Genomic DNA, 27,240 nt, shown 5'->3' with positions numbered 1-27,240 from the left:
CACACGTGACCAGAGTAGGAACCTTCCGGTATTGTTTGACGTTCAATGAAGTCAACGCGGAATGGGACACGGGGTGCAGGTTTGTTTAACTTTCACGATTTGCTTAATCAACTTTGTTTTTGTTAACGCTCCGTGTGTTTTTGTTTGTTTTTTTGTTTTTTTAGTTGCCGTCAGTGTCGCCTGAATGCGGAAGTGTAGAAGCTTGACAGCTAGCAGGTGGAGTGATGTCAGTGATAGGCGACTTTTTAAATGTTTGTGCGCCTTTTGTGTCTAACTTTGTGTAGACGTGCTCAGCAAATACCGAATAGCGGACTTTGCTGAAGCAGAGTAAACACAACGTCGACAGGCTGTGTTTTATCGCCTACGTTCGCTTAGCCGTACCACCATTGTAGACTTTGCTAGCATCACTTTACCTTGCTGTTGCTCCTACCGTTCTGGTGTTGAAATAACAAACTACAGTATTACAAAGCCACTAAGAGATGGTAGACACGTACAACTAACATAAAAAGAACCGGATTATAGGGGAACTTCAACAATGCATGCATATTAGGGTAATTGTAGAATATAAATTGTTCGTAGAGTGGTTGTTTGTAGTGATGTGGATCGATACTGAAATATCTGTACGTCCGATACCAAAATCGATTCTCACATCAAAATATCGATACTTTTGACACGTCAGTCGTTTGTCTCAATAATTAATAATTTATTTTAATGGTTTTATTTTACTTATTGTAGTTTTTTACTGTCTAAAATGCCGTTTTCACATTTTAACAATTAAATGTCTTGTATTCTTTCTGCTATGACATAAAATTTGTCAAATTTACCAGACACATTAGGTTAATTTGAAAAGTATCGGCTCAGTATCGCCGATACCAGCCTGAATTTTATTCGGAAACGAAATCAGCGGTATCACACGTCACTAGAGTGTACCCCATCTTTTGGCCGAAGTCAGCAGGGTTTGGCTCCAGCTAAACGGGTGGATAGTGGATAATGAATAGATACATCGCCCTATAAGAGTGCCCGGTAAAGGCTGAATTCTCAAACTGCGGTACATGCTCATACGCCACGGATCCCAGGGGAGGCCCACCTTACACGTAGAAAAACACTGGTAGATGTAATACTGGATTGTATTGTCTCATTATATCGATACACTACATTGTGATGATTTACCAGTAATCCTAAATAAATAGTAATACTAAAAAGATGATTTCTACAAATGACTCAAAATGAATGGTGATGACTCAATAGCAACACGTTGCTATCAGATTTCATAGTGAAGATTATTACAGCCACCTAGCGGCAGCACAAGGTATTTGTTTCCTGAGACGTTGAGTTAGTTATACAGCATTGTTTGCACGCTCTGTCAGAGCCACTATTTAGGCAAAATAATTAGATTTTTTTCAGTGCAGTTCTTATATTAAATCTCAGAAGGCCATTATTTCACCTTTTCTGCTCTTAAAATACCACAATTTTTCCGCTTTGCTTTCTGAGGCCATGACCAACACTGCTCATTTATCATTCAACAAATCAACAAATTTAGCTCTGAAGTTAAGCTCAGGATGGATTGGCCTTTCACTTTACCCTGCATCACATGCGACCGTAAGAGATACAAATCTTGTGAAAGTCTGAATGAATGCAGTGTTTTTGAAGCAAGTACACTCAATTTGCGGATTTATGTGTGGAAATTAATTTGTGTGGGGAGAAAATGAGCAGAAAATGGTCCCAGGTACAAGCAGCATACTGTCTGAAAGCATTAACACGCATTTGTCAACATGTAATGGCAACGTTCTGGGGTAATGGATACAACACGGGACAGTGTTTCTCACAGGGCTGCTGTTTAATTGTGGCGGTGGGGGGCAGGGGGCTAATTAGACGTCATTAGGGGTGTCAACAGATCTTGCGAGATTAAAACGTGACAAGATTTGTCACATGGGCACGAGGTCTGGGACGATAATACATTAATGAATTAATCACACAATAAATGACAATGAACTTGTTCATTTTTCCCGTGTCAATATATTGCCACGTCTGTGCATGTCTGTTTTCCTCGTCTCTTGCCTTTACTCTGTTCACTCTGTGCATTGGTTTCAGCACCTTGGCGTGTTCCATAGAACAACGGCATGAGTGAACAACAGTGAGCCCTTTCGTCACTCACACAGTCTCTTTGTCTCTGTGGGTGGGGGCGGACTGCTAGCATACACACAGCATGCAGAAGAGTGCAATGTAGTCGAAATTAAATTAGTAAATTGCAATATATTGTCATCTATTTGTTATATTTTTGTACTTTTCTTAAAAGTAATGTTAAAATAATCTCGTGTATCATCTTGTCTCGTGACACCCCTAGTGAGAATGCCATCGGATGAATTATGAAAATGAAAGTATTTGTAACTACTGAATCACAACTTTAAATAACGTATGAAGGTATGAAGCTGACTTTCGGTGTTGGTTTTATTACCGCAAACTCCAGATGTTCCACTGAGTCACAGAGTGCGCGTCACACTGTGGCTATCCTGTTTATTTATTAGCCAATAAAATGTTCTGTCACCCGTATGATGCGAGATACAGCTGTTGCATTCCTCCTCATATATTGGTGTTTTGTAGCAATGGAACGTGGAGATGGGAACAAGATGTCCTTGATTTATTGTTTTTTTCCCCCAATATTATCTTAATATTATCTAACTCCTTTTTCCGTAACACAATAATGCTGCCCGTAGCGGAGGTCTGCATGCACGTAGCTCATGTAGTACTTCTTCAGACAACAAAGTAGTTGAGGCTGAATCAACAGCGCCTCTGCTGGCTGCAGCCAAGTAGTGCACTCCATTTTGCCTGAGTTGCTTCACCACTCAATTGAACAGTTCTGCACAATTGAAAGAATTGGACAAAGTTTGAGGACCACAGCGTTATATATTTTTTGCACAAGTCTGTTAATCTGTTCAAGGAAAACTGCACTTTTAAACAATTTTGCCCATCGGCCACAATCCGTCTTTCTCTTTTCTGTGCATTCTAAAGATAAAACGGCTAAAAAAGAGGCAGTTCGGTGATGCACATAAAGGGACACACCTATTCCGCCTACAGAGCCCGCTAATAAAACACCTCTGAAAAGCTCCAGCAAGGTTTTCTGGTTTTATATCCATGCTGTGAGCATCTAGTAACAGGCACATTCATGATAACATGTAATACTTGCAGTATTTTGCTGTATTTTAGTCATTTTAAGCATCACCGGAACTTCCTTCCTGGGCGCATTGATTTCACAAAGCAACATAGAAAGAACGTGACACCTAGCATTATCTTTTCCAAACTCAAAAACAAAAACAGCAGCAGTGGCGGCAGCTCCAATATGTAGCGTTACCTTTCGCTAGTGTCCTGAGGCGCTGCGAGCACGTGTGTGGTGAAGCTAGCCGGCTAGGAGCGAGTCCGTGTAGTGTGGCGAGGTGTCACTACGCCAGTAACGTAGTTCTTGGGCATAACAATGTTAATAACAATAATAATAACAATGTCGCTGTAACTTGGTTAATATGCAGGTCACATTACGTAAATGGAGCATTGTTGGCGCTTTTTGGAGTTTTTTTCAGAAAGCTTCATAGGCGGAATAGGTGCATCCCCATTACATGCATTTTTTAGCTATTTTTATATCTTTAGAATACACAGGAAAGTGAGAGATACGTGTGTTCATGTCTCACATAAAGATTGTGGATGACATGCAAAATTCCCAAAAAAGTGCAGTTTTCCTTTAAATGTATTGTAAAAAACACGTTTTCCCATCAGTAGAGTGGTGCGACACGCACACTTTTCAGTTTTTCCCCATTTGCCTAATAGTTGACTTCATCTTCTTGCAAAATGATCAGCCGGTTTGTTGACCTTTTCCAGCCCACGAGTATCGACAGCAGGTCCTATTGTGGCAAGCAGAGAGACTCAGTGCCCCTGAGCAAAGTACAAAGATTGCAGCATTACAAATCCCACTGGCGTCCTCTGATCACCACTGCACTCATGACAGCAACGATCAGTGGCTCTCCAAAGAGTTTTACACACTAACCATCTCTGAGCTCATTTTCACACGGCTTTGGAAGTTCGGGGTAGGTTCGGCTGTTCTCTCGGAGTCTGGATTGACATTGGTAGTCTGTCTTTTTACTTTACTGACCATGCTGAATTGCTTTGATGGTCTGCAACAATAACATTGAAGTCCTATTTGATATGATGCCTCGGTTGCATGCTTATGTTAATTGCTACGTTCTTCCAGGGTCTGGACGGTCTAACACCACAGGATGTTTGTGCCTGTGCTCCTGCTTCTGCTCGCACTGTGTGCCCGTGGAGGACAAGGCGAGGAGAGCGTGAAGAAGCAGAGCCTTGGCCATGTTTCTGTGGTCATAGTCGGGGGCACAGGAGATTTGGCCAAGAAGTACCTGTGGCAGGGCTTCTTCCAGCTCTACTTGAACCAGGTCAATAGTGGAAGCACCTTCTCCTTCTACGCCGGCGGACAGTCGCCTCCGGACAAGGCCACGCCGATATTCTTCAATATCGTGAAGGCGGTGTCGTGCACGAAGGATGTATCCGAACAGCGCTGCGCCGTGGTTAAGGAGCAATTCCTGCGGCTCGCGCAGTATCGCCAGCTGAAGACTCTGGAGGACTACCAGGACCTGTCCAAACACATTGAGCAGCAGGTCCAAGAGGAAGGTCTGACCGAAGCCGGGCGACTCTTCTACCTGTCAGTGCCAGCATTCGCCTATGCTGATATTGCGGATAAAGTTAACGTCAGCTGCCGGCCTGCCAGCGGGGGGTGGCTCAGAGTGGTTCTGGAGAAACCTTTCGGACACGACCTGAGAAGTGCTCAGGTGCTGGCAGCTCAGCTTGGGAATTCCTTGCAGGATGAAGAAATGTACAGGATAGACCACTACCTGGGGAAGCAGGTGAGGCCTCTGTGTGAGTCTCACAATCATCATTTCATCCTTCCACTTCAACTGGATGCTTTTTTTCTGCATGCATTAGGTGGTTTCCAAGATCCTTCCATTCAGAGTGGAAAACAGGAAGTTTCTGGATCCCATCTGGAACAAGCACCACATTGAAAGAATAGAGATTGTGTTGAAAGAGACTCTGGATGTGAAAGGTAAGGAACAATGGCATCATATTTTGAGCACACCTGAAACCTGAGAGTTGTTTGGATCAGGAAAAAAAACATTCTATAAGAAATGAGACTGCTCCAGTGTGAAATTGTCACCATCTTAAATCCTTTTCAGTAGCAATTTAACATTAACTGCTAGGGGTGTCACGAGGCACTCAGTTCACAGGATGGTACACGAGATTGGGTCTACGAGAATGAGATGAGACAAAATTTTCACATTACTTTTAAGATAAGTACAATGAAAAAATATTTCTTTTAAAATATGACAGTATATTGCAATTCATAATTTAATTTCTACTACGTTACATTTTTCCGCACTGTGTGTATGCAAGCGGCCCCGCCTCCACCCACCGAGACAAAGAGACTGTATGACTGACAAAAGGGCTCACTTCGTTCATGCCGTTGTTCTATGGAACAAACGTGCCAAGGTGCTGAAACCAATGCGCAGAGTGAACCCTCTTCCTGCCTGTTCGGAGGCAAGAGACGAGGAAAACGGACACACATGCACATGGCAATATATGAAGGCCGGCAAAATGACCCAGTTAATTTTAATTTATTGCGATTAATTCATTCATTCATTATCGTCCCAGGCCTAGTGCCCAAATCTTGTCAGGTTTTATTCCCGTGAGACCTTGTGACACAAGATGAACTGCCTTTCCAGTGTATAATAATGTTCTTTCAACGTTTCAACTTAAAAAAAGCACTTTAATATTTTAGTGTAAAATGTAAACAGATGTCAAATTAAGCTGATGTTGGAATGTGACAATGAAGAGATTGCTTAAGGGGTGTGGCTGGGATGAGGCTCTTCTCATTGACAAGCACGACTAAACGCAACTGACTTTGCAGTCTTCTTTTCATCACTGATGTCCACCTATTGTCACTTTGTTGAACTAAGCAGCCAGGACCCGGACCAGCCTGCTTTTGTTGCACTGCAACTACTGTACATCGTAATAATTTCTACTTCCTGTTCTATGGTCATTATCACATTTTTCTTTTGCCATCACTTGTGCACACTTGAGAGTTTTTTTTCCCCACTAAATTTAGATGAAGTAGTTGTATGACTTTTTCCACTGTGGGCGAGTGATGCGCGATACCACTGATTTTGTTTCCGATCCGACTGAGAAGTTATATGTAGCATTCTGGTCACTGCATCAGTAGTGTTACATTGATGAGGCGTGACATTACATTACATTACTTTTCACACTGCATGGAGACTGGCTGCCGAGACATGCCATGGTTCTCCTCTCCATCCGTGCGGAAGTGGTAAATTTTGGCTTCTTACTTTGTCCTTCTTCCCCACTCCGTTTGAAACACTTTCTTAAGTTTAGAATAAGTACATTGGAGAGGCTAACTAGTTAGCTCGCTAGCTTGCTGTGCTAGCAGCGGCCGTCTCTTATGTCCCTGTAGTGATCCCATAGCCTGCACAATGTAACGTGAACTAAGAATAATCCGAGTATAAAGATGACTATAGGGGTGTTATTTCATCGGTACAGGGCTCCAATGCTCTCCATCCATCCATCCATTTTCTATACCACTTCTCCTCATTAGGGTCGCAGGGGCATGCTGGAGCCTATCCCAGCTGACTTCGGGCGACAGGCAGGGTACACTGGTCGCCAGCCAATCGAAGGGCACATATAGACAAACAACCATTCACATTCACATTCATACCTACGGACAATTTAGAGTCACCAATTAACCTAACATGCATGTTTTTGAATGTGGGAGGAAACCTGAGTACCCGGAGAAAACCCACGCGCACACCGGGAGAACATGCAAACTCCACACAGAGATGCCAACGGAGATTCAAACCCAGATATTCCCGATCTCCAAGCTGTTACTGTGTTGACCAACATGCTAACCACTAGACCACTGTGCAGCCCGCTCCAATGCTCTATATTTACAAAAATATTTTGTGTATTAATAATGAATTCTACTTTGCGGAAATTAACTTATCGCGGTCGGGTCTGGAACCAATTAACCGTGATAAACGAGGGACAACTGTACTTTAGAGAAGTCGGTGCACAGCTTGTATAGCAGTATAGATTTACGATCCGCTGAAAATGAGTCCACACACATCCATGATTGGGTAAGCAGCTGGCAACACAAGTGAGTGCACCTCGCAGTGAACATGTCCAAATTGTCAGTATTCAGAGTGAGTATTCTAACACTGCTCTGCTTCACAATGACACAGTACCTAGTCACAGACTTTCAAGACACATTTATCTTGCTACTCACTTGTGTTGCCAGCTATTTAAACAATACTGGTCGCGTGTTGACTCGTTTTGCTATACAAGCTGTACACTGACATGTCAGACGTTCCAGTGCATTCCTTCTATAAATACTCCTGTCATTTTTTTTCCCCATAGGTCGTATTCCCTTCTATGACCAGTATGGGGTGATCAGAGATGTAATACAGAACCACCTGACAGAGGTCATGGCCCTCTTGACGATGAGGCTTCCCGCGAATCTGAGCAGCAGCGAGGAAGTTCTTCAGAAAAAGCTGCAGATCTTCAGCTCTCTGCTGCCTTTAGGGAAGAATCAAGCCGTGACGGGCCAGTACCAAGCGTACAAAGCAGAGGTTCAGCAGGAGCTGAACATGACTCAAGATCACGTCAGCATCACACCAACGTTTGCAGGTCTCAATGGCACGTTTTCAGCTTTCTGTCAGTGAAACTGTAAAAAGTTGCAATTCAAAAATATGAAATGTCTGTTCCAGCCGTGTTGGTGCACATGGATGCGGCGCAGTACGATGGCATTCCCATTCTTCTGCTCTCGGGGAAGATGTTAGATGAACGCGTGGGATACGCACGGGTTCTTTTCAAAAATGACGTATTTTGCGTGCAGGACCACCACAGCCTTCACTGCAAGCCCAAGCAGATTGTTTTCTACTTCGGCCACGGCAGCCTTCAATACCCAGCAGTGCTCGTGACTAAGAATCTGTTTAAGCCTTCTGTGATAGAGGGCGAGTGGAAGGAAGTGACCCAGCAAGCTGATGTCAATGTTCTAGGGTTGCCTATTTCAGACTACTTTGTACAAACCCCAAAAGTGCAGCATGAAGCTTATGCAGAACTTATTTCCCACATCTTTGCTGGGCACAAAAATAGTTTCATTAGTACTGAGAATCTCCTAGCATCATGGGGCTTATGGACACCACTGCTTCAGAGCTTAGCTGGCTCCTTTCCCCGCATATACCCTGGTGGTGCCGACAACGGAGACCTGTTGGACATTCGTCTGAAAGGGAAGGAGATCAGCTTCACCAGCGACGTGGTGATCATCAGCCCAGATCAGATAGGAGGTGCATCAGCCAATGGTTTCCAAGTGATGCAAGGCAAGTACCGCAACGCCACCATGGTGTCTGCCTGGGCCGAGGAGCTGGTGGAGCGTCTGGCAGCAGACATACAGGAAGCAGCGGAGGCGGCTGTGCTCCATGGTGGTGTTTTCCATCTCGCCCTCTCCGGTGGAGCCACGCCCATCGCTCTCTTCCAGAGGCTGGCCTTGCACCACTTCTCCTTCCCGTGGAGGAACACCCACTTTTGGATGGTAGATGAGCGCTGTGTGCCCCACACTGACCCAGAGTCCAACTTCTACAACCTCCACCAGCATCTCCTTCAGCACGTGCACGTACCCTATTACAACATCCACCCTATGCCGGTGCAGCTCCACCAGCGTCTGTGCGTGGAGGATGACGACGCAGCACGGCTGTACCAGGAGGACATCAGCAAAGAAGTTAACGCCTCCAGGTTCCACTTTGTGCTCCTGGGAGTCGGCCATGACGGCCACACAGCGTCGCTCTTCCCTGGCGTTAAAGCCTCCAACCAGGAGGAGAGTCTGGTGGTCCTCACCGAGAGCCCCATGAAGCCACACCAGCGCATGAGCCTCACTCTCAGCGCCATTAACCGGGCACAAAAGGTGGCTCTGTTAGTGATGGGCAAAAGCAAACACGAGCTCATCACCCAGATGAGCCGCAGCAAGGACGACCCAAAGAAATGGCCTGTCACTGGGGTCCGTCCCTCTGACGGCATGCTAGCCTGGTACATTGACTATGATGCTCTTTTAGGTTAGGACATGTTACGGATGTCATTTGCAGCTTAAGTTCATGTTTTGGTGGAGAAGTTGTCTACATATACAGAAAAATGCACATAATTTACTTACTGGAAAGTTTATTTTAATTTGATTGACTGATTTAAAGACACTGAGGCAAGAGAATTTGCTGAAACGGTTCTCAATGTGCAGGCGTAGAGACGTAAACAAATCTAATAAATGCACATCTTTGCATTTAAAGTTTCAAACATTATGCACATCATTTCTAAACACCCTGTGACTCAATTTTACAACATCATCCCACTTGTTTCTTTGACTGACTTAATATACAGTAATCCCGCGTTTATTGTGGTTAATTGGTTCCAGACCCGATTGTGATAAGTAAAATTCCACAAAGTAGGATTCACTTTTAATAAACTGAATATTTTCCTAGTTAGAGCATAGAAAACCTCTTTGACTTTCTAAATATGATTTTTCTACCATTGTTAGTCACCTTTACACTCATATTACCCAATATATTGGATATAATCAAGAGAAAATAAGCCATTTAAGTGTCCGTGGACAGGAAGTGACGAAGTTTTAGCTGGAGTATGGCCACAAAGTAGCTCTTATTATTATGACTATTATGTTATTATTGTGCCTCTTGTGAGCTAAATAATTATAAAATAATAAAAGCCTATCGTTGGCGATAAAGACTAGTGCGTGTTACTAGTGACACCTAGATCGACACCATGATTGTTCAATATTTTTTATTTTTCCAATCAACTTTATTAATGCCTTACAGATTACATTAACAATGCATCAAACCATGGGCATTAATAAATAACAGTTGGATAACAAAATCACATAAAATAAATCATACAGAAATCGAGATTAAAGAAATAAAAACACCATGATTGTTTTACCTTTTAGCTCAGGGGAGTTGGAGACGTCACAGAAAAGGAGCGCTTGATTTGTTCACCTTGGCCCAGTACCACAACACAGTACATGTAAACTCGCCTCATTTGAGAATTATTTTTTTTAATTATCAATTATCGGAGCTATGTTTTAATGTTATCGGATTTATTGTTATGATGTTATGTTTCCTCATATCGGGCACATCTAGTTGTGATAAATTTAGTGGAACGTGTTTGCGTTTTAGACTTATGGTTCACCCAAATGACATCTTCAACTTTGCCAGTGGTACATTCCGGCTCGCTAAGGTCACAGCCGCGTTGCATTCTGAGTAACTTCCTGTGACCAGTTACAACGGGAAGCCAATGTAAGCCATCCGCCAACCCAAGAAAACACCTGCTTTTGTTGAAGTGAAGCATTAAAACGAGCCGGATTAAGTCACTTTCATTCCCATGGTTTTGAGTTACCGACTGCCGGCGGCATGGAAAGCACGTGAAATGTTAATATGAGCAGTATTGGATGTCGATGTAACACAGCTGGACTCTGTTTAGTGGCGCTCGTTGTTCCTGCCTTTTGTCAACCAGAGGACTCCTTTAACCATAAGTGCACCTAAGAAGGACACAAGAATGTGTTCTACAAGTAACAATAACCTTTGTATTCGCATGTACTTGTTACCTGTGCTCACAATGGAAGCCACGGTCAGAAAGAGAGACATGTGATACAGCTCAGGTGTGGTTTTGGCCTACAAAAATGCAAGAAGAAATGAATGACTTGGGTGCGTCGTTTATTTATACAGTTGAGTTTCTTACGCATGCGGCCGCCGTCAGCGTCAGTATGGTGCTGCACGCTCCGTGTCCAAACGACAGCAATCCAAACACGTGATAGGACGCCCACAAGCCCTGAGGAACTGTCTCGACCAGCGTGAAGACCACTGAAAAACCTACGGGGGGGGGATAGGAGCGTGTGTTTGCAGAAATTGCATCACAAATGTGCCGTATCACTCAAGATCATGTTGTGAAACGTCAGTTCAGACTGTGAACTATGGCAACACTACTGTGAATGATCATACAGTAATATGGAAGTGGCAGTGCGTGAGGCAGTATTGGAAATTAAAAAGTCCCTTTTGCATTATAGAGCTTTCATTTTTAATAAGCACATACATAATGAATAGCATTAAAATGAGTGCTGGCGTCATTTTGACCTGAAGCGATGAGAGACAAGGCGATGGATGCCGACAGGTTGTTCACCAAAGGCTGCTTGCAGTATCTTGACGATTTGGGCCTTTTGAAGCAAACATACACCATTTTTAGAGCTTTTTTTTTTTTTTTTTTTTTTTTTTTGCAAACGTGTCTTTAAAGCGCTGGGTACCTTGCAATGACGTACAGCTGAGGGACCACAACAAGGGACGTGAACGCCACGTTTATTATTTGGCTGGCAAATGACACACGTTTTTTGAAAAAGGAACAGCATGCAAAGACAAATAGATTGCAATAGAAGTGCACATACAACTTGAGCCTCTGATTCCTGGGCATCCATCTGCTGCTGTGAAACGCCATGAGGACCAGCACGTAGAGGAACATGGTCTCAGTGTGTGCTTGCAACACTATACTAAAGATTGGATTACACTAAACCCTCACAAAGACTCTTTAAAGGCCCTCTTGTGCTCATGTTCCGCTCTGCGGATTTTATTTTAAAGATGGAGGCCCTTCAGCTTTGCTCCAAGAAGACCGCTTCCATCACACGTATAAGCGAGCATAACAGGAAGAGCTGTGTTTGTTCACATTATGTGTAAAAGGTCCTCTTCCTCCCTCGGGTGCTGTTACCTCTGCTCCATATTGACACAGAATAAAGGCCCCAAAGCAGTACGAATCCACTCCTCACGCTTGATCGTGAGACACACGAGCTCACAGAGATGGTGATGGACTACACGGGGACGTGGGACATTGTCAGCAGTGTCAACTTTGAAGGATACATGCTCGCTCTTGGTAAGAATCGAAACTTCCCTGTCCACTTTCATCCACGCCTTCTGAGCGAGGTGCGTTTCACCGTCTGCTTTCCCAGGCATCGATTTTGCAACCCGCAAAATCGCAGCATTGCTGAAGCCTCAGAAGGTGATTAAGCAAGATGGCGACCATTTCTCCATCAGAACACTCACCACCTTCAGAAACTACGAATGCGCTTTTAAAGTTGGGGAAGAGTACAAAGAGGAGACCAAAGGAATGGACAACCGTACATGCCAGGTAAAGTATAATAAATGAATGATTTCTTATGAATATTTTACATTGATAGATGGATTTCTTCACTGTAGAGTGTGGTCAACTGGCACCAAGACAAGCTGGTGTGTGTTCAGAGAGGAGAAAAGAAGAACAGAGGTTGGACTCACTGGATTGAAGGCGATCACCTGCATTTGGTACGAGGGATTTCTATGCATTAGAGTGGAACCTTGGTTAGCGACGTTACTTCGTTCCAGAAGTTCCGACTCGAACCGAAAGGGACATCAACTGATGCAAATTTTCCCGCAAGAAATAATGTCAGCCCAAGTCATCTGTTCAAGAAAGTCAAAAAATGTTAACACAAAACACATTTTTATAGTTTTGCAATTACGGTTTTCCATGCAGAAAACAATTCAAAATGCATATAAGTGATGAATGGATACAAAGGAAAGGTTACTTTTACTTCTTTTAAGACGTGATTCTTCACGTGGCTGAAAGCAAGAAGGGTGTTGGTGGTTGATCTCGCTGCCACATGGTGTCTTTGGGAGCAGTCACATCTTCAATGAAGGTAAAAGCAACCTTAAATGTTCATTTATCCCTTTCATTCATCATGCATATGTATTCAGAATTGTTGTGTGCATGTATAACTAGAACTGTAAAACTAGAAAAATGTCTTTTGCGTAACATTTTTGAGAGTCAACCGCTGATGACATCATGGACGCAACTTCCAGCTCCGGTTGCCGTTTTGTAAGCCAGCAAATGGGATGCTAACGAGGAAGGACGTGTTGTGTTTTATGTAAAACTAGAATTGTAAAACTATTCTAACATGTTTTGTGGTAAGACTTTTGAGAGTCAACCGCTGATGACGTCACAGATGGGCGACGTAACTTCCGGTTCCGGTGCCACTTTGTAAGCGAGCTAATAGGATGCTAACAAGGAACGACGTTTTGTCTTTTACATAAAATTATAATTGTAAAACAATAAAAACGTGTTTTGTGTTAGAATTTTTGACATCATAAACGCGCAACGTAACTTCCGGTTCCGGTGCCATTTTGTAAGCTAGCTAACAGGATGCTAACAAGGAAGGACGTTTTGTGTTTTTGCATAAAATTATAATTGTCAAACAATAAAAACGTGTTTTGTGCTACAATTTTTGACATCATAGATGCGCAACGTAACCCCTGGTCGCGGTTGCCATTTTGTTTAGCTAGCTACCAGGATGCTAACAAGGAAGGACTACTTCTACTGTACTGTGTATTTTTGTCATCCTTGTTACAGCAGGAATACTCAAAATCGTTTTCAGACTGCGAAGGACCAAGGCCGGACTTCTTCCTTCACTATGATTCCTCCTCCAAAAGCAATAAAAGCTCTTTGTTCACTGTGGTCAAAGATTTTCTATATGACGAGAACACTTTGCTCTTCTTATGAATATACTGTAAAAATTCTCCTCAAAGATCCTCTATATGCCAGGAGTGTTCTGTTGTTGTTAAGAACCTACTGCCAAAAACACTAGTCAAAGATCCTGAAAATGAAAGATGCATTCTGCTGTTTTTACAGACCAACTGCAAAAATGCTCATCAATGATATGAGTCAACATGACAGGAGTGCTTTGCTGTTTTTAGAAATCTGATGCAAAAAAAGCTAGTCATACATATGACAGGAGCACTGTGTTTTTAAGGACCTACTGCAAAAGCGCTCGACAATGTTCAACAGGATTCCAGGAGTGCTTTTCTATTTTTAGGAATCAAAAACACAAATTTTGAACAGAACATGCGGGCTCGGCCGGATTTGGCCCTCCGGCTGCCAGTTGACTGCGTCTGCTTGACTGTGTGGTCCAGCTAATACATTTTCTTTCAGTTGCATTTTGATATTAAAAATCATTGCAGTACACTGAAAGCTAACACAAAGCAGATGCACTCATTGTTTTTCTCATCTTCATCTCTTTTCAGGAGCTTACTTGTGAGGATCAAGTCTGCAAGCAAGTCTATAAAAGGACACCGTGACTCTCTATCAATTTAAACATGCACACAATTTAATTTCATTTATTTCAAACCTGTATGCTCATAAATTCAAACATTGAATGTTCAAAAATGAAAAAAAATATCACTTGATGGATCAGTCATAATTTCATAATATTCAAAAAGGACCATAAGAAGTAATATACTTATTTAATCCCGACTCCTCTCCAAAAGTCCTTCAATATTCATTAATTCACTGTCTCCACACAAATATGCAACATAAATACACTTTACTACGTATACTACATGTGTGGCTTCAAAATATATTAATTTTACAATACATCACAGTTTTAACAACTCAAACATAAATGTCAGTACTTCTTTCCTTAAATCAACCATTCTCCCAGAAACTACAGCCATTGGAATTAGCATGCTGTAGTACTTCCTCCCAACCGCATGGTGGTGCTGTGGACATTTATATAAAAAAATATATTAATTTTACAATACATCACAGTTTTAACAACTCAAACATAAATGTCAGTACTTCTTTCCTTAAATCAACCATTCTCCCAGAAACTACAGCCATTGGAATTAGCATGCTGTAGTACTTCCTCCCAACCGCATGGTGGTGCTGTGGACATTTATATAAAAAAATATATTAATTTTACAATACATCACAGTTTTAACAACTCAAACATAAATGTCAGTACTTCTTTCCTTAAATCAACCATTCTCCCAGAAACTACAGCCATTGGAATTAGCATGCTGTAGTACTTCCTCCCAACCGCATGGTGGTGCTGTGGACATTTATATAAAAAAATATATTAATTTTACAATACATCACAGTTTTAACAACTCAAACATAAATGTCAGTACTTCTTTCCTTAAATCAACCATTCTCCCAGAAACTACAGCCATTGGAATTAGCATGCTGTAGTACTTCCTCCCAACCGCATGGTGGTGCTGTGGACATTTATATAAAAAAAAATGCTTGTGTGACGTCACGACACTGGTTGGTTTGTTTTGAATTGTACCGCGACTTCTGCGTTACCATTAAATGAAACATTTAAAAGTAGAGTAATGCTCTGATTAAGTGGCTGTTTCACTGCACGTTATTTAAACATTTCACTTTTTACACCAACATGTCTGTCGGAGAGGACGAAACGCGTCAGGTAATGAAAGTGTTTGACTTTTTTTTAGGGTTTGGCTAATGACACCGCTAACTAGCTAGCTAACTAGTTTGCTAACCTCCAAGGGGGCAATGCTGTCGCTAATAATAATAATTAACATTTGAATTTCAGCGACTAAAGGCAGCTGTACATTATACTGTTGGTCGTCTGTGTCAGAAGATTGGAGAGGAACACCGAACGGAATTTAGCCGGCAGGTCGTAGCCGCAATAGCAGAGACTACCTTCAGACAGTGTGGTAGGTATCAACACCACGCCATGAATTCATGGATACTTTATCTCCACGAAACATTCACAAGTGGAATAGCATTCATTCACAGTAGCATAAAGGTGTGGGATAAATACTATCTTACTCCTGAGTGACAATGGCAGCAAGTATGCTTAATTTCCCCGCCTCCTATAAATGTGTTGTTCTTAACACTAGTTTGACACATTCTACTGACAGTCAAGATCTGTGTCAGTCACAAACTACGGGCATGTACTTGCGCACGAGCCGCGAGTGAGTGACAGCCATGGATGCCCTCTTTTCGGGCCGAAACACACTTCATTGTTTTCATTGTTTTTTCTCAACAATTTTTTTCTTTTTTTTTAAATTGTTTTTGGTTGTGATTGGGAATTTTGCAATTTTTGCTAAAAGAGACTGAGAGTCCATTTTATTTTAATTGGGTTTTTTGTGGTCTTTTTTTATGTTGTTTAATTTATTTTATTTAATAGCTCTTGACATTCCAATTGCAATCTTATTACTCTTAAGAAATTAAGGTTTATTGCTTTTGATATGGTGTACTTGCATTATTGTGTCATATATTATCATTACATTAATGGAAAAATAAATAATTATCAAATATTAATTTAAGTATTAATATATAATAGTATAATACAGTCAAACCTGTCTATAGCGGCCACTAAAGGGAAACGGCAAAAGTGGCCGCTGCAGGCAGGTTATAGACAGGTTGGCGGCCATTTTGAATTTGTGCACATACAGTATTAACATGTCTGTGATTAGAAGCTTGCTGTGTTTGCAGATACATATAATTATACTGTTACATGTTGACCAGTAGAGGGCACTGTAGGACTGCGGATAAAAGTTGTAAAGAACTACTAGGTTAATAAAGCGATTAAAGTGCATCGGCGACGTGAGTCTCTCCTTCCACACAACAAGCGGCATTACAGTATTGACCAGTGCACATTGTCTCACACCAGGAAATAAACGGTGTCACTGTCTGCAACAAGCTCCAAAGAAGACAGCTTTTTTTATGTGGAACAACTGACAGTTTGTGTGGATCTTGTGAATGATTGTGACTGAGCTAGGACTCAGTAATTAAAGTCTACACACGACGGCTTCATTGATTGAAAAACAAAACTTTTTCGTGCTTGAAGCTTCTGCTTGAGTCGGCATCTTGGCCGCCATGTGCAGTCAGATATTGACCAAGGGATACAAAGTGGGTGGCCGCTGGCCGCGTTAGACAGGTGACTGCTATACACAGGGTCTAAACCACGCAAATTTTCCGGGGGGGGGGGTTATCATGACAGGCCTACATACTGGTCTTTAGAAGGTTAACCCCCCCTCCAAAAATATATGAACTAAATATTTGACTTGGTGTTTCTGGCTGAAGTAGAGTTAAAACATTTACTTGTTTTAAGTGGGAAAAAAATTAAGCCGACATTTGACTCATGAATGTGCAAATTTATTGTAAATCTGTCACTCAAAAAATGCATGAAAATCAGTGTTGCTGCTGACCATTGAACCTTTGACTCCGAGCCCAATAAAACGCAATTACTCTTTGAAATGTATTTTATGGAAATTATTTTGGAATGAGTGTGTTCTATTAAACAGATCCAATCCATAAGTGCTGTATTGAAATATATTCATGCTCAGTTTTGATTGACACTGTCAGAGAAATATTAATTAGCAATGTTGTTCAATATGTTGCTGAAATTCTTGTGTTTGTAGTTTGGCGTGTTTCTACAGTATCACCTTTGTAAAGTCGATGTCAACCCTTTCTCCAGCTGAATAAAACTTCCACTTCGGTTTGTCGTTTCTTTTCCAGATGTCTTTGCTAAAGACTTGGAGGCGTTTGCAAAGTAAGCTTCTTTTTTTTCTTCTTTTGTTAACCTTAAACGATGAGCTGAGCGTTTTTAAATGTAATTTCAGGCATGCTAAAAGATGCACGGTGTCTGCAGAGGACGTGAAACTTTTGGCTCGTCGCAGTACCGCGCTGGTGAGTTGCAATGCTACGGACTACAAATTACATCAGTAGCGCCCCCTATGGGCTGTGATCAAAATATTTGGAAGACTTGGGAGCATACATGTAATACAGATGTTTTCTAAGTTTTATACTCATTAGACAAATGCTCAATGACTGATGGACAATTAGTTGCCAAGTCCCGCCCATGTTCCTCGTTTTTTGGCTTGATGTCAGCCATGTTTTTCAACCAGTCTTGCTCAAATTTTACACACGCACGTGTTTGTCAGTCCCCTAAAGCAGTTTCCCAACCTTTTTGTCACACCATGAGTAATGGTGATGGGAAACGCGATTCCTTTTACTGACAAAAGCCACTCACAAAAGTGAATCAAGTACTTGATTCACTCGAGTCAGGTGTCACACTGTGCATGCGGAGCGATAAATAAACCTCACATGGAGACTCCCATAGGTATACATGCAAACACCTCATTGAGATGGTTGGCCCGTTGCAGCGATGCTTTGGGATGTGACAGGTCTGCCCCTTAAACAAATGCAAGAAAATGGACCAAACTTATTAAAGCGCCTTTCTACAAAGTTTTTGGAGGCTGGTTTTCACCACAGCCACAAAGTTAAGAAATTCTATAATGGCCCAAAAGCCGTACCTGTGAAAGGTAATCCAGTGAGATCTTCTTTGGATTGTAAACCGGTTGGTACAATTCCATGCAGAACATTTACTAGCGCCCTGTTCTCTCTCGCCACATCCAATACGGCGGTGACTTGACATATTAATCGGCACTCAATACGGCGGCTGCGTCGCCAGAGAAACTCGCACATGCGCAACAAGTCCACGGACTCGACTCACTAAACCTGTGAGCCGACGTCAGGTTCACGATTCAACTCCTCGTCACTCTCATGCGGCGTTAGCAAGTGAGTTCGAGTGCTTGGCTCGCCGTTAGCCAGCGAGCAGCTCAGACAGGAACAGGAAGTGGAGAGTTGATGTGAGGCAAGGAGCAGATCTATAATGCCATGTTACCTGGTTTTCTTTTTAATTTAGCTAGCAGCAGGCTAAGTGAATGAGTTGACAGAGATGAATACTCACGAGTCCCGAATCGGTCAATACTCGACCATCCCTAAATGAGTACCCCCTCACTCATACGTGTTGATAATTTTTCCAAAGTAGAATGTATCACAACTGTTATGATTTCGGAGCAGCTGTGCCAAAGGCCTCCCTGGGGAAACTAATTGTAGCGCACACATTCCGTTTTAATGTCTGGCTTAAGATGAAATGACTGGGAATATTTATTCATCATCTGAAAGTTAAATGTTTCCACGTACCCCCCGCCATTTGCTCGCGTACCACTAGGTGTACCTGGTTGCGAATCACTGCTCTAAAGGTGTGTACCAAATATCGTGGTGATTCAGCCAAACACCCTCAAGCAGGGGTGTCCTAACTTTTTGCACCGTGGGCTGCATACTGCAAAATCACAAGGACGCGGGGGCCACTTTTTTTTTTAACCAACCCATGTAGATATGCAGAGACGTCTTTTCTATTTAAACGTCTCAGCTTTGTATCGTCAGTGACAAAGATACTTTATTCATCTCCAAGAGAAATTCACAATAACAAATTCACAACGTGTTTTATATTAGTATAAACTATGTTTTCATGTTTTTCTCCCCAACGTAATTTTCCAAAAATTGCAACTTTATTGTTTTGTTTCTCATTACTACTTTGTGCCTTTAATTTTTCTCTTAATACTTGGGTCTTTTATTGTTGTAAAATTACTTTTTCAGGGTTTTTTTTAATTATCTTGGTATTTTTAGTATGGGCAGAGGGCCAATAAAAAAAATATCACTTTGGACACCCCTCCCCTAAAGTTACAGTGGGTGTTTTGGAGAGTGCATTGAGCTGTGAGAGAAATTTCAGTCAGTCTCACTGTGACTTTTGTCGATTTGTCATAAAAAACGATAGACAACACAAATGTTCACACTTAACTTTGACGCTTCATGAGTAGCATGCTGTACATATATTCTACAACACACGTATTGTTTTGATTCCCTTTTATTTCAGTCAGTCTACATACAGAATAAGAGTGAAGAACTGGAACAAGAGCAGAGGGCTTTGAAAAAGAAGAATACCGGGAAGAGGAAGAGCAGAGACACTGAGGAGAACAGAGAATAAAAAACAGGCAGGTCTTTCCTTGTCCTCAGAGTCTTCCCCAGCATTTTTAAATAAACAAGAAATGAACAAAGCAACATTTAGTCCACATCATCTGGTAAACGGGTGTCTTATGCACCTGCAACACTCATACATTAAATCTGTCTTAGACCTGAGAGAGGACCTAAAGATATAAAATAGGTTTTTAGAAAAGCAAACACCAGCAGTGACCTGTCCAAGGATTTGCCAGGCAGTCGTCCAATCAGCAGCACACAAACATTATCAAAGCCTTTTATGAAAATACAAACACCCCTCTTACTGAAGCACACAAGCAGAGGAAACACAAGCTAAGAGAAGCATGAAAAAGACAGGTACTACCATGTCTCTCTGAGAAGGTCACACCACACTCAATGTGTTGGATGCTGCATCTTCGTCCTTCAGCCTGGGATCAAATGGAGACCTCGACCAGCAGAGCCCAAGGTCCCTAGATACGTGAATCGAATTAGATGTTTTATTCCGCAAAGCGACTCAATCAACTAAGCATCTATTCAAATGAACTTTATTCGACAACTCCCTTCATTTGACATTTTTCCAACACCTCACAAACATCAAGAGCTACAGGGGGAGGGGGACATTGGACATACCACTCCACGTTCTCACACCTGCACTCGTGTCCCCCCACCCTCCTAGAGTCTTCAGTCGGTGTCATCCACATCAAGTACACACTTACAGATCAGGAACAAGAAACAGCACACACCATACAGCATTCAAATCAGATAATACAAGCGTTACAAAGAGCACAACATTCCATACATTTCTGTAGTTTGTCCACACATTAAGAATAAAGGGGAATCTTGCAAAGATTTAAAAAAAAAAAAAAAAAAAATCTTGAAGTACTAATTAAAGGATGTCCGTGTTAGGGGGAGGAGCTCGTAGCATCCGCAGCTTCCACTCACACACTCAGAAAGCAGTCAGAATTTGGGCTCGTTCACGTTCACAAGCAGTCCGCTCCACGCGCCTCTCAGTCCGCTCACTCATCGCTTCGCCACAAGCCACCCGCAATCGCACTCATCAGTTCCTAAAAAAATGTCACTTGAGTGGATATAAAGTGAAAACACCCACCGTCTGTGAGAACATGCGGAGTGAAGCCGTTGTTTGATGGCATAGCATTTACAGGTGGGAAGAGAGTGATACCAATACGGCCCCGACAATGCTGCCATATTGGAGCTTCCTCGCAGGGAAACGGAAGGTGGAAGTCAACTGCAGAAGAGATTTCAATGAAGGCTTTTCTTTCTACTTGACTGCAAATAAAGTTGGACTTAAAAACACTGAAGTTTCAACCAGATTCTCCCCAATGCAAGATTGCCTTAAAAATGATGACAAAGCTGGATAAACATTCATGCATCAGCACGCTACACAATACATGCATTAGAGAATCCAGTTGAAATGGATACAAACAAGACATGAAAAATAGCACTTCCTGGTAAACAACTCACGTCAACACTAAATTAAATCTTTAGCTTTTCCTCCAAATCTACAAAACATCTTCCACAAAAGTGTTTTTACACCAGAAAGAAACGTTTGAAAAGACTCATCCTTCTCACAATACTTACCACACGTACACACTTAGCTTACATACCCCACCCAGACGACTTTGACTCCATACTGGACCCAAACCCTGAGCTAAACCCACTCCCGCTGCTTGTGGAGTTGGAGCCCGTCCCCCAACCCAGGCCGGCCGAGCTGGCGCCGTAGTTGCTGTTGCCTGCGCTGAAAGACTGGCCCTGGTCTCGATTAGAGCTGGCGCCGCTGGAGGAGCTGCCCGAGGTAGACGACTGCTGCTGGCTGGCCAGCATTCCCATCATCCCCCAGCTACTCTGCAGGGCCGCCTGCGCCGCCGCCATCATGGCTGGGTTCAGGCTGAACGAGCCGAAATTGGCCAGGTTACTGTTGGTGCTGCTCCCTAACCCGCTACGGCTGCCCCCGAAAGCCTGAGCGCCGAAACCGTTGCCAAACCGTGCTGTGCGATCAAACTGCCTGTTGCCGTGTTTGGGCTCGGCGTTTGAGATGTGGACACTGACACCTTTGATGATGAGGTCCTCACCACACAGAGACTGAGCGACCTGGCAGGGGGAAAAATATTAGTTAGCCAAGTCAACATGTGTTTATACTACAATATACAGTGGTGTGAAAAAGCGTTTGTCCCCTTCCTGATTTTTTTTTTTGTATGTTGGTCACACTTAAATGTTTCAGATCAAACAAATTTAAATATTAGTCTATGACAACACAAAATGTCATCCATCTATCCATAGTCTATGCCACTTATCCTCAATAGGATCACGGGTATGCTGGAGCCTATCCCAGCTGACTTCAGGCCAGAGTGCAACGACGACTCATCCAAGAGGTCACAAAAGACCCTTCAACAACATCCAAAGAACTGCAGGCCTCACTTGCCTCAGTTAAGGTCAGTGTTCATGACTCCACCATAAGAAAGACACTGGACAAAAACAGCCTGCAGAGTTCCAAGACAAAAACTACTGCTGAAGAAAAAGAGCATTAAGTCTGGTCTCAATTTTGCCAATTTTCCCCAAGACCTTTGGGAAAACACTCTGTGGCCTAACGAAACAAAAGTTGGACTTTTTGGAAAGTGTGTGTCCCATTACATCTGGCATGAAAGTAACGCCGCATTTTAGAAAAAGAACATCATACCAACAGTAAAATACGGTGGTGGTAGTGTGATGGTCTGGGGCTGTTTTACTGCTTCAGGATCAGGAAGACTTGCTGTGATAAATGGAATCATGAATTCTGCTGTCTACCAAAAAATCCTGAAGGAGAATGTTCATCTGTTCGTAACCTCAAGCTGAAACCAATTCGGGTTCTACCTCTGTATGGCTGAAGAAAAACAAATTGAAGACTTTGGAGTGGTCTAGTCCAAGTCCTGACCTGAATCCTATTGAGATGCTGTGGCATGACCTTAAAAAGGCACTTCATGCTGGAAAAGCCTCCAATGTGGCTGAATGACGACAATTCTGCAAAGATGAGTGGGACAAAATTCCCCCACAGCGCTGTAAGAGACTCATTGCAAGTTATCACAAACACTTGTTTGCAGTTGTTGCTGCTAAGGGGGGCCCAACCAGTTATTAGGTTTAGGCAGCAATCACTTTTTCACACAGGGCCATGAAGTTTTGATTATTTTTCTCCCTTAATAATAAAAAGTTTCATTGAAAAACTGCATTTTGTGTTCATTTGTGTTGTCATTGACTAATATTTACATTTGTTTGATTTGAAACATTTAAGTGTGACAAACATGCACAAAAAAAAGAAATAAGGTAAGTGGGAAACACTTTCTCACACCACTGTGTACTTTTTCTTTGTTCTTTGACAATTATGGCTGTGTGTTGACTCATTTTCAGTGGACAGTATATCTATATTGCTATACAAGCTGTACACCGCCACTATAAAGTACGTTAGATCCCCACCATTCTCAGGAGTTACAGAGACCAGCAAATAGTGAAATAACACGAGTAGGCATGGCCCGGTTATCGGTTTCAAGGTATACCACAGTATGAAAAAGTCAGTTTCAAAACCACAAAAATTGTGCATCCTACCATTTTTAACAATATGATTCACAGTGTTTGTCGCAACAAGGAGGAGGTCATCCGGAAGTAAAAAAGGAGGGATGTTCAGGTTGTCTTTATATCCAATGTTTATCATGAGGAACGACGTTGGAACCACAATGTAGCGAGGGAGGACTGTATTAACTTGTCTTCACCTTGCTGCAAGTTTTGAGGCCGCATTGTAACAAAGCTGGCTGTGGCAGCTTAGTGCTTCCGAAGCCACACAGAGCGCCGCAATCTTGCATTGATGTCGCATCATTCCTATTATGCTGTACATTTTATGCTTCACTATCACGTACTTGTAAATTATTACCGACTTAGGGTAACTATAATGTTTTATGCCAAAAATCTGCCTATTTTCAGAAAGAAAAAAGGGCAGGTTTTCCCACAAACAAAAATATTTGTGGATTTGCTGGGACGTGATTGCTCAATGGCAAATATGCAGGGGATCCACTCTACAGTTTTCAACATTTAAACAGAAACAGTAATGCTACTGGCTTCAAACAGCGTTGTCATGTAACCTTGCGACCACAACCAACGTTTTTATTTACTAAACCGCAGCTAAAAAAATAGTCAGCTCTATGATAATACCTGATCATCTGCAAAAGTGACAAAGGCAAAAGCACGGAAGGGCTTCGGGATGAAGACATCAGTGACTTCTCCATACTGCATAAAGAACTGCCTCAGTTCATCAGTGGTCATGTCCTCTGTGCAACGTCCTACAAAGACTTTGCGGCTCCTCAGCGGCTCGTCTGGACCTTGCTGTAAGCACAAGATTATACACGGTTACAAAACCACACGGCACCTTTAAAATGGTTTAGATTTGTTGTGGTGTGTCGTGTTTGCGAGGACATTACCATATTCACCTTCGAGTTAGGGAGCTTGCAGTCGCACCATCTGCCGTCAATCATGTGGCGCTGGGAGATGACTTTTTCTTGGGATTCGTACTCTGTGAACCTCACAAAGCCAAACCCTTTGGAGTTTCCTGTATTGGTGTCCCGTTTCACCTGAGGAGCAAACATGGAGTGTGAATGCAAACAAGCGACGTGCATTTGACTCGTCCTGTTTTGGGCTGTACCTGCACCATGATGACCTCTCCAAAAGTGCTGAAGTAGTCTTTCAGGTCCTGCTCTGTGGTTTTCCAAGGAAGGCCTAGCACAATCAGGTCTGACGTCTTCATGTCGCCTCGTTTCATTTTCACAGCTGAGGAGGCGTCAATTTCATCCATTTTTCTTTTGTTATCTGAGTATGTCAAACACAATGATGAACTTGATTGGAGGCTGGAAGCTGAAGTATTACAAGAAGACAAACACATCAATGTAAGAGCATGCGTCACATGGGAAATAGTCACAAACCATCGTCGTCCAATGAAAACTAAGCACATTGGTTTTATGGGTAAAAAGTAAAAACACCAAACATTTGGGGATGCATGTTTTCATTGGACACAGCGATGTAAAAGCATTCATTTTTATCTTTCATTAAATCACATAATAATTTACCACAACACTCAATTTGCTGCTGTGATGTCGTTACTTGTCCTTTTATTAGCGACTTTTACAAATGTTTATAATAAGAGTATCAAAAAAGAGTATCAAAGCGAAAAGTGCTAAACGTCTTTTAAGGCAATTTGCGATCCATTAAATGCCCTGAGGAACTTCTTAGCACATTTACCTTAATTCGATTGTTGCCTTTTTTTATGTATTTCTATTCTTACAAATTTGCGGCATGCAACCTATTATTTATTGACCTGTGGGACATTCTAAAAATGAAATTAAATAACAATACAGCAAAAATGGGGCAGGAGGTATGAGGCAATAATGTAATGAGAAAAATTAGGAATTTTCATACTTAAAAAATAATAATTCACTTTATAATCTGTCACACAAAGCTGACAAAGTTTTGACTTTAAATATATATACACAATGTCTTCTCTAGCCTTTTCCTTTACAAAACGAAAAAAATAGCATTTTTTCAGTAAAAAAAAAAAGTGGAATAATTTTGGGCTTAAAGTAAATAAATTACATACATATCTGGGCATTTGACTCCATGATATTATCTATTCAACTGTTGTATCCAGTACACTCATAATCTTCATCGCTGATGTATGTAATAGAGATAACGCAGATAATGCAGTATTAAACGTACAACGGAGAAAGAAATAATGACAGTATAACGCAAAGCAAGCTAATGTGTAAACATTTATGAATGGCTTCAGAGCTGCAGTGACATCATTAGTGGGCGGAGCTTTGCGTCAAACGGCACTCCTCCATTTTTAGTGAAAGTAAACATAAACAATGTGGCGCATGGCTATCTTTTAGTGTAAATTCGTTTTTGAGTATGTATGCTGTTACCTTTTGGGTAGTTGACGACATAGACGATATTCCCCCATCCGTTCTCCGGGGCGTGCAGGACCCCCTCCACGAGCCGTACTCCCCGCATGCACTGAGACACGGGGCTCCTGAAGCGCAGGCCGCACGCTCCGGGGAACTGAGCAGCGACCGTTGACAGCAAGACGGTGCCATCATCCTCGGACGGGATCTCCATAGGCTCCTCATTTTCCTCCTCTGCCACTCGGACATACACTTCGGCCATTTCTCCCAAAGAAGAGTCCACTTTACCGCGTAAACACAACAGGGCTAGTGTTAGCTGCTAGCTAGCTCGTTAGCCGTCTACAATAGCGGCTAATGGGCTAACAGCACCCAATGAGTCAGGCCGGTAAAAAGTGACAAAAACGACGTCTGTTGTACAACAATGTAAATATTAAGAATTACATTTAACTGATATCAGATTTAAAGACACTCGACGATGCATTCGATTGTCTTGCTCCTTTGTTCGTTTGAACGCGGTTATGTGTCAACACCGTACGACGACGGCACTAAAGTACTTCTTCAGTGACGTTATTGTACACAACTACTAGGACAAAAGCAAATTACCCATAAATCGCTCCTTTAGGCTGCAGTTCCGTTTGGACAGAATGAATGTACACAGAGAAATACGGCATATAAGATTGTTTTTTTTTCACGAGGCCAACAGTCACACCGCCATGTATTGCCTGTTGGGTTACCTAAGAGAAGCAGGAAGTGCGTCAACATGTTTGGACGGCTTCATTTTTTTAAACCAAAGTTGAGTTGTTTCTATCGTCACATTAAGTTAAGCACCAACAATTAATTTAATAATGTATATTTTAAAGCAACACTGTTTTACGACAGCCATAAGCATCAGTTGTGTATAAGTCATTTTGTTTCATTGTTTACCCCCGTACTGAGTGAAAGATAGTACAGTCCATTCAACTTCCGTTATACTCTCGCTGCCAAGAGGGGCAAGATGGCGGTCCACCAGTTCATTTTTTCGTAAACAATAACACATGCACGGTTTTGACGGCAGTCTTATATCCTCCCAATTTTGTTTACACGTGGTATCAAGTATAATATGTCTAAATATATAAAACCGTTTCAGATGCAAAATGATTTCGAAATACGCAGATTTAATCGTTTAAATCGGGATTTTAAAAGTGAGTCGCACCAGCTTTAGAAAAATCAAGAAACCCATCTTTTTTCAAAACTACACATCTCACTTCTGTTATGGTATGCAGAAGACAGTAACAGAGTAAACAGTCAAAAATAGTCAGTACTCCAGTAAATCAGCTTATTCAGGGCCAGCCATGTTCTCTGAGGGAGGTTCACTGACACTTTGAAAACCCTGGTTTAAATCATTGTCATGGAAATACTGTATATACATTTCAAACTGTTAGGGAGCCAGGAATAATATGATATACAAAATGTGTATCATTAAAATATAAATAAGGCTCAATCCTTAGAATTATATTTTGCACATGGATGATTTTGCTACTTCAATTTCATAAAGCATGAAAAACAT

General features: G+C 42.0%; 4 protein-coding genes across 14 annotated transcripts; 2 read left to right on the top strand and 2 right to left on the bottom strand.

Moving 5' to 3' along the window:
* On the top strand, positions 1-11,182 carry h6pd (hexose-6-phosphate dehydrogenase (glucose 1-dehydrogenase)). 3 transcript variants are annotated; one of them, XM_054784493.1, is made up of 5 exons: positions 1-79; positions 4,238-4,904; positions 4,984-5,101; positions 7,483-7,752; positions 7,833-11,182. In XM_054784493.1, the coding sequence occupies exons 2-5, from the start codon at positions 4,263-4,265 to the stop codon at positions 9,176-9,178; spliced, it is 2,376 nt and encodes a 791-aa protein (XP_054640468.1). In that variant the 5' UTR covers positions 1-79; positions 4,238-4,262; the 3' UTR covers positions 9,179-11,182. The 3 variants fall into 3 exon arrangements, with proteins under 3 accessions (XP_054640468.1, XP_054640467.1, XP_054640466.1); XM_054784492.1 differs by lacking the exon at positions 1-79 and adding an exon at positions 3,915-4,073; XM_054784491.1 differs by lacking the exon at positions 1-79 and adding an exon at positions 3,948-4,112.
* On the bottom strand, positions 9,800-11,631 carry LOC129186191 (uncharacterized). The gene is made up of 4 exons (XM_054784203.1): positions 11,558-11,631; positions 11,420-11,482; positions 11,208-11,332; positions 9,800-11,051 (listed from the first exon to the last, which is right to left on the bottom strand). Exons 1-4 carry the CDS (start codon positions 11,629-11,631, stop codon positions 10,840-10,842), a joined length of 474 nt encoding a protein of 157 aa, XP_054640178.1. The 3' UTR covers positions 9,800-10,839.
* On the top strand, positions 11,346-23,532 carry LOC129186333 (retinoid-binding protein 7-like). 6 transcript variants are annotated; one of them, XM_054784501.1, is made up of 6 exons: positions 12,482-12,832; positions 14,214-15,394; positions 15,524-15,647; positions 17,458-17,491; positions 17,562-17,628; positions 19,661-23,532. In XM_054784501.1, the coding sequence occupies exons 2-6, from the start codon at positions 15,365-15,367 to the stop codon at positions 19,769-19,771; spliced, it is 366 nt and encodes a 121-aa protein (XP_054640476.1). In that variant the 5' UTR covers positions 12,482-12,832; positions 14,214-15,364; the 3' UTR covers positions 19,772-23,532. The 6 variants fall into 6 exon arrangements, 4 of the variants coding, with proteins under 4 accessions (XP_054640475.1, XP_054640474.1, XP_054640477.1 ...); XR_008572225.1 differs by lacking the exons at positions 15,524-15,647; positions 17,458-17,491; positions 17,562-17,628; positions 19,661-23,532 and adding exons at positions 11,346-12,036; positions 12,113-12,291; positions 12,360-12,461 and having other exon boundaries at positions 12,738-12,832; positions 14,214-15,284; XR_008572224.1 differs by lacking the exons at positions 15,524-15,647; positions 17,458-17,491; positions 17,562-17,628; positions 19,661-23,532 and adding exons at positions 11,346-12,036; positions 12,113-12,291 and having other exon boundaries at positions 12,360-12,832; positions 14,214-15,284.
* tardbpb (TAR DNA binding protein b) lies at positions 19,636-26,461 on the bottom strand. 4 transcript variants are annotated; one of them, XM_054784495.1, is made up of 6 exons: positions 26,298-26,461; positions 25,716-25,976; positions 24,443-24,651; positions 24,231-24,371; positions 23,956-24,126; positions 19,636-21,870 (listed from the first exon to the last, which is right to left on the bottom strand). In XM_054784495.1, the coding sequence occupies exons 1-6, from the start codon at positions 26,299-26,301 to the stop codon at positions 21,379-21,381; spliced, it is 1,278 nt and encodes a 425-aa protein (XP_054640470.1). In that variant the 5' UTR covers positions 26,302-26,461; the 3' UTR covers positions 19,636-21,378. The 4 variants fall into 4 exon arrangements, with proteins under 4 accessions (XP_054640470.1, XP_054640471.1, XP_054640472.1 ...); XM_054784496.1 differs by having other exon boundaries at positions 24,222-24,371; positions 24,443-24,606; XM_054784497.1 differs by having other exon boundaries at positions 24,443-24,606.
* Positions 26,462-27,240: the final 779 nt, after the last annotated feature.

This window comes from Dunckerocampus dactyliophorus, chromosome 8 (assembly GCF_027744805.1).
Source record: "Dunckerocampus dactyliophorus isolate RoL2022-P2 chromosome 8, RoL_Ddac_1.1, whole genome shotgun sequence".
NCBI classification, from domain to species: Eukaryota; Metazoa; Chordata; class Actinopteri; order Syngnathiformes; family Syngnathidae; genus Dunckerocampus; species Dunckerocampus dactyliophorus.
Note: the sequence above shows the minus strand (reverse complement) of the source record. Positions and strands in the feature narration are given on the sequence as shown.